Source organism: Sus scrofa, chromosome 2, assembly GCF_054392235.1.
Source record: "Sus scrofa isolate SSC_HxYL_T2T_F1_AM1 chromosome 2, Sscrofa_HxYL_maternal_Yorkshire_Landrace_v2.0, whole genome shotgun sequence".
NCBI classification, from domain to species: Eukaryota; Metazoa; Chordata; class Mammalia; order Artiodactyla; family Suidae; genus Sus; species Sus scrofa.
This window is the reverse complement of record NC_139384.1, coordinates 62,407,859-62,414,562: the sequence shown is the minus strand read 5'-3', so window position 1 is coordinate 62,414,562 and position 6,704 is coordinate 62,407,859. Positions and strand designations below refer to the sequence as shown.

General features: G+C 32.1%; 1 protein-coding gene across 1 annotated transcript; it reads left to right on the top strand.

Moving 5' to 3' along the window:
• The first annotated feature begins 4,171 nt into the window (after positions 1 to 4,171).
• Positions 4,172 to 5,197, top strand: LOC100623897 (olfactory receptor 14A16-like). Its single transcript, XM_003354404.1, has one exon. It carries the CDS (start codon positions 4,172 to 4,174, stop codon positions 5,195 to 5,197), a length of 1,026 nt encoding a protein of 341 aa, XP_003354452.1.
• The last annotated feature ends 1,507 nt before the right edge of the window (positions 5,198 to 6,704 follow it).

Sequence of the window (6,704 nt, the reverse complement as noted above, 5' to 3'; positions counted from 1 at the left end):
TGTGGAATCAAAAAAAATTATAGAAATGAATTTATTTACAAAACAGAAATAGACTCACAGACTCAGAAACCAAATTTATGACTTCAAAGGGGAAATGTGTGTGGGGAGGGATAAATTAGGACTTTGGGATTAATATATATACACTACTATGTATAAAATAGATAACCAGTGAAGACCTACTGTATAGTACTGTGTGGTACAGGGAACTCTACTCAATAACTTGTAACAACCTATGATTGAAGAAACTGTTGAAAAATAATATGTATATATTTATATATATGTATAAATGATCACTTTGCTGTACACCTGAAACTAACACATTTTAAATCAACTATATTTCAACAATAAATTAGACATTTTTTTAAAAATTTAAAAAATTAAAAGTAAATTCACAAATTTGCTAGATTTTTTTAAAAAATTGATTTCCTGACATCATACCTACAGTCCTCTTTATATAAGGTTGTTATTATATTGAATTCAATTTAATTTTATATATTTAAATATTCTAACTTATACAAACACAGTAATTATAAATTTTCCAGTTGGTTAGACATTGGATACATGTTTGCATCAATATTTAATAAAAAACAGAAAAATAATGTAAAAGAAAAAAGAGAAAAGATAAAAATAAAATAGATTAACTATCTGGAAATTATCAGTATATTATTGAGAAATACCTAACACCAAATAATAATAATCATTATAAAATGATAATAGGTATTAGAAGTAATTATGATAATGGCAAATTCAAAAGAAAAAAAATATTTTCCATGTAGACAAAAATAAAACTCATTTGCTGATAAGCAAATCATACTAAATTAGGTACCAACCTAATGATTGGACAGGAATTTCAAAAAAGTACTTTAAAGTACTCATTCATTAATATTCCTGTGGTGGCAGGGGCTATGTTTAAAGTCATATACAGGAAAGTTGCAGTTAATAAATTCACAAGGTTTACAAGAAGCAGGAAGATAGTGTTTACATATCAATTCATGTACTGAAAATATCTGAATAATTGTAAAAAACAGAGTTTTTATAACTATTCATGCAGTGTGGCATGATTTTAAGTCTTCAATGGCAAGGCAACGTGTCACAGCTTCCTTGGTAGAATGTTTCTTAGGTATCCTAATTTTCCACCTGTGTAGTTCCTATATGCTATAAGTCTTTGTTGATAACTGATTCTTCCTGACACAATCTAACACATCCTATAAGAGACTACACCACCTCACACAGTTTTGGCAATATCTTGGAGGGGAGAAATTAGATTAGACTTTATTGTGGATTACAGATTTTCAAAACCTCAGGAAGGGAATCTTGATTACAATTGTATAAGGATCACCATACATTTTGGCAGATACAGCTCTGATTCGACCCCTAGCCTGGGAACTACCATATGCCCTGGGTATAGCCCTAAAAAAAGACAAAAAAAAATAAAAAATAAACAAAGCAATTACATAAGCAGGAGAATCCTGAAGAAATAAGATGGTGTGAAAGAAAACAGACCCATATTACAAATAAATTCCAGAATAGGCAATAGGGGTAGTTTTTGTTCTTAATGCCAAGGCTGAATATGTGCTCAGGCAGTTTTGGTTCTAACTCTCGAACTAAATGATGTTATTTTTCCAATATTTCTAAAAGGTTAACTTTAAAATAACATATCTTTTTATTCAAACTCATAATCTGTTACCATTATATCTAATAAGTTGATATTGTTATATTTTTCATGTTCAACTACTTTTTCATAAATATAGTTCTGAATAAAGAATAATTGGGTATTATATTTCCTTTTTTTTTTTTTGTATTTTTTTTAAGGGCTGCACCTGCAGCACTACGGAAGTTCCCAGGCTAGGGGTTAAATTGGAGCTACAGCTGTCAGCCTACGCCACAGCCACAGCAACTCTGGATCTGAGCCACATCTGTAACTTACACCACAGCTCACAGCAATGCTGGATCCTTAACCCAGTGAGCAAGGCTGGGGATTGAAACTGTATCCTCATGGATACTAGTCGGTTTTGGTACCAATGAGCCACAATGGAACTCCAGGTATTATATATTTTCTTAATGTAACATATGAACAAATGCCCAGTGTCTACTAAATTGTTATATAATATTGGTCATTGCATTATTCAACTACGTGGACCAGATTTATTCTGCCTTCGAAAACATAAGAATTAATTTCAATGATTCACATGATAGCAAAAATTGTATTCTAATTAAAAATAATTTGAATTCCGGGAAGCAAATAATTCCCTATATTTACACTTCATTTTCCTTCTACCTTCTATGTCTCTAAATATTACTCCAGAATAGAGGCAGTCCCTGAGGAAGTCTCTTTCCACAAAGGACCAATATAATCAACATAATATTGGCTTTGACTCCTCAAATTCTGTTCATATTGAGGTGGTGTGTAGAGGATGAGCTTGGAATGTGCCTTCTGTTTTAGGTAAAAATAATCCATTTCTTAAGGGTATTTTTGATCCTTAAAATGCTACCTAAAAAGCCATTATTTAATAAAGTATTATATACTTAACTCTCAGGCTATAAATTATTTCTGGATATTCTTTCTGAAGATTGTAATTGTAGAGACTTTTTGCAGTCAGAGACTGCAATCTTCCTTTCAGGAAGAACTTTATAGAGTCTATTTATAAATCTCACCCCTCTCTGCATACCTTTCCTGGGCTTCTCTTTAACTTTCTGTTTCATAATATTTTCAGCAACAGCAAAATAACAGTTAATGTAAGTTCGAACCCAAAAGTCAAAACTGTAATTTTAAAAATTTGACCTAAATTAAGATTGTATACAAGATTATATCCAAGTGTGTGCTTCTTTTTCCGAGCTTTTCTGAATTGGAAAATGTTTAGGTACCTAGTAACTTTCAAGTCAGTTTTGGTACTTTTTGTTGCACTTTTTCAAGTTGCTTTGTGTACATAGTTCTTTACAACAACAACTAGAATAGGAATTACTTCCTTTACATTCATTGGTTATATTAAATCAATTATTAAAAGGGCTACTTAAGCATTTGTATTCCTCATAGCATGGTCAAAAAAATGCACGTTTCTCAATTTTTGTTATATTCAAATGTGAGGCCACATGAGCATATATAATATATATGATCATATGACCATATATATATATATACACACACACACACAATATATATATAATTTAGTCCCACCAAAAACTGTTAAACTACAAAACTGTATACTTTGTTGATTTCTATCTCTTCTGGCTATAACTGATGATTTGGGAGCAGTTTCATTGTTATTGTTGCATATTGGTAGTATTTTCTGATTCTCTTCATTTAATTACTCTCTTGTACATGGTAGAGTGGAAGAACCACATGTATATAAGTGGCAATTTAGAATGCTGAAAAGTAGAGCTCACCATTTTTGTTTGATGGGTAGAAATGGCTAATTCTTTGTAGAATTGTGAAGATTCTCAAAACTCTTAAATTGCACTTTTTAAATCTGCTGCTGTCTGTGCCCTTTGTAATTATTAATCACACAATAATTTCTGAAAATCTCCTGTGTTTTTGATGTTTCTCTTGTGAGTGTGCTCTTAGATAAACAGATCAACTTCTGCCCTTTTCAACCCTCCCCAGAGAGTGAATAGTGTAATGGGTGATCACCCAGGCTTTAGAAAAGTCTTGGAAGTATCCTAACCTGCCTCCATTATTCAATTATTTTCTGACAATAGGCAAATTAACAACCATTATGCAAATATTTCTTCCTGTAAAAAAGACATAATTCTCGCTTTCTTAGGGGAGTTTTGAATACTGATCAAGTTGATGCACATAAGGTGCTTTAAATTGTACCTAGAAAAGTATAAGTGTTTATTCAGAATCTTAAATAAAAGTTTGAAAATAGTAACTCAGACTACTTTCTATGTCTATGGTTCAGACAATCTAATACAAGGACTCACCAAAATTTTGTAGATCTTATTGTATATCTCCAAATAAAAACTATATCTCCATTCTGAAATGTTTTGTGATATGGGAGCATGCCTTGGAAATCTAAGAGAGAGATTTGTTCATTTTTATCTGTCCAACAATTTTGTTTTATTAAATTGAAATGAAATGTTACTTTCAAACTATGGAGCCATGTAATATTTAGCTCAAAACAAGGACTCTAATGGTGTTTTCCTTCTGTCAAACCCCAGGGAGAGTATTACCATGGCCAATCTCACCATGTCTGTGACTGAATTCACCCTCATGGGATTTTCAGACATCTGGGAGCAGCAAGTCCTCCATGCTGTGCTGTTCTTACTTATCTACCTGACAGCTTTGGTGGACAACTTTCTCATTGTTCTTCTTACCACCTTGGATCAGCATCTCCACAGTCCTATGCACTTCTTCCTGAGGACACTGTCATTATTAGATATCTGCTTCATCTCTGTCACTGTTCCCAAGGCCATCATTCAATCTTTGACCCAGAATAGTTCCATATCATTCCTTGGGTGTGTGGCACAAGTCTTTCTGGTTGTTTCCTTTGCTTGTGCAGAGTTGGCTTTGCTCACAGTGATGTCTTATGACCGTTATGTGGCCATTTGCCAGCCCCTGCATTATCAGGTCATCATGAAGAAAGCACACTGTGAGCAAATGGTGTTTGCTTCATGGCTCAGTGGGATTATCTCCGGGTTCTTGAATACATCTGTGACCTTCTCATTACCATTTTGTAGGTCAAATTTTGTCCATCAGTTCTTCTGTGAGATTCCTTCACTGCTCAAACTTTCCTGCTCAGAGAAGTACCTTGCTGAGATTGGAGCCATAATTGTCACAACATCATTGGGTATCATATGTTTTATTTCAATTCTGGTTTCTTATAAGCAAATCTTCTCTACAGTTATGAGGATCCCATCAGTGAAAAGCAGGTCAAAAGCCTTCTCAACATGCATTCCTCATCTTGTGGTTGTTACTGTTTTCCTCAACACAGGGTCCATTGCCTATCTAAAACCAGTGTCAGAGTCTCCTTCTGTTTGTGATCTGATGGTGTCTGTTTTCTACACTGTGGTGCCACCAACACTTAATCCCATCATTTACAGCCTGAAGAACAAGGACATGAAAGCTGCCTTCTCTAAAATGCTGAAGAGACTATCTTCATACATAATGACAAGAAAAACCACAACAAAAACACATACTGTGCCTTCAGACAAACATGAGGCCACTTCAGTTAACAGCAATAGGCTTCCTGCTATTTAAATAAGGTAAACACTTTTACTTTATGTATACAAAAAAATTCACATTTTTTCAATATTACTTTATAAAATTAAAAAAATGTAAAATAATATTTCCCCAAAGCAAGAGGTTTACACAAGACAAACTCTAACTGGAGAAATTTCTTTATACTTACACAAGGGAAATGTATATGCAATTCTGCAGTTTGATCTTTCATTTAGAATTATGTATTTGAGATCTATCCATGTTATGTATATTTTATGATGGATATTACAACATATCCAGCATTTTTTTGAGTTACAGATTTTTAAATAAATACTTTTCTTAGCCACCTATGCACAAATAAATAAAACTGATTAGCATGCACGATTTTCAATTTTATAAGATGATCTATTTATTATTCATAATTGATATACTGATTTTTCATTCCAAAGAGTAGTGGATGAAGTATATTTTTTATATGCATTCAAATATTTCATATACTCAAAGTATTTTTAAAATGATTTTCCCTTTTAATGGCAAGAAAAGTAACTTACATTAATTTGCATTATAATAGATTTCTAATTAACATGTATCTATTGATCAATCTATCTTTCTATTTATTTATGTATCAATTTATAGCATTCTGTTCATTTCTTCTACACATTCATTCTATATACTATTTGCCCAGCTTTTGATTGCTTTACTTTTTAAAATATTTATTTATTGTTTCTTAATACTCCTTTGCATTAGCCATCATTCAAAAAGCTCTCAAAGCATTATTTGCTTTCATCTTTTTTATATTATATTTAGAAAATTTAGGATTTTCTAATACGGCTTATTTTAAATTATTCATATTTTCCATATGGCCTTGCTCTGCCTTCTCTTTAATATTTTATTTGTTTCAAATTTGTCATCCAATAATTTTTTTGTCAATATTGGACCTTTTCAAATATATTGTCCTATCCCAATTTACCTCAAGTTAGCATAGACACATTTGCAATCTAATGAAATTGCTGTTAAAAAACCATTTCAATGAAAAAGACCATACACAGAGGAACCATGTAGCAGTTCACCAAGATAGAAAAATTTAGAATTATTGTGGAAATTTGGAGAAGGATGAAGGTGAAACTTAAATGAAGCTATGTTTTGATATTCTAAAATCTAATAAAGACTATAAAGGGGTCAACATGAGGTCTACATTACAAAATTGACCAGAAACTCATTTCCTTATAAACAAAAAATTAAGATAGAAGTGGTTGTATTCAGATACCACTGAGTTGAAAACGAAAGCTACTTTTCTAAGTGACCAAAATGCATGTGAAAGGAGGAAATATTTTATTTTTATTGATGAAATTCCCAACAGCAAAAATGCCTGATATTCAAAAATTTAGAGATCTGTTATTGGTTAGTAAGAAATAAGAAAGTTGGTATGAAATTTTACAGCCCCTGAGTGTCTTTGGAGAGAAACAATGTTTCCTGTGAACTCTTTAGTTGGCTTTAGCTTATCTGTTAACTTCCTGAGTGGTCAGGTTGATTTTCACTTCTTCAG

Bases quoted from the DNA above. Each gene is read 5' to 3' on its own strand.
- LOC100623897 (XM_003354404.1), top strand. From the start codon at position 4,172: ATGGCCAATCTCACCATGTCTGTGACTGAATTCACCCTCATGGGATTT.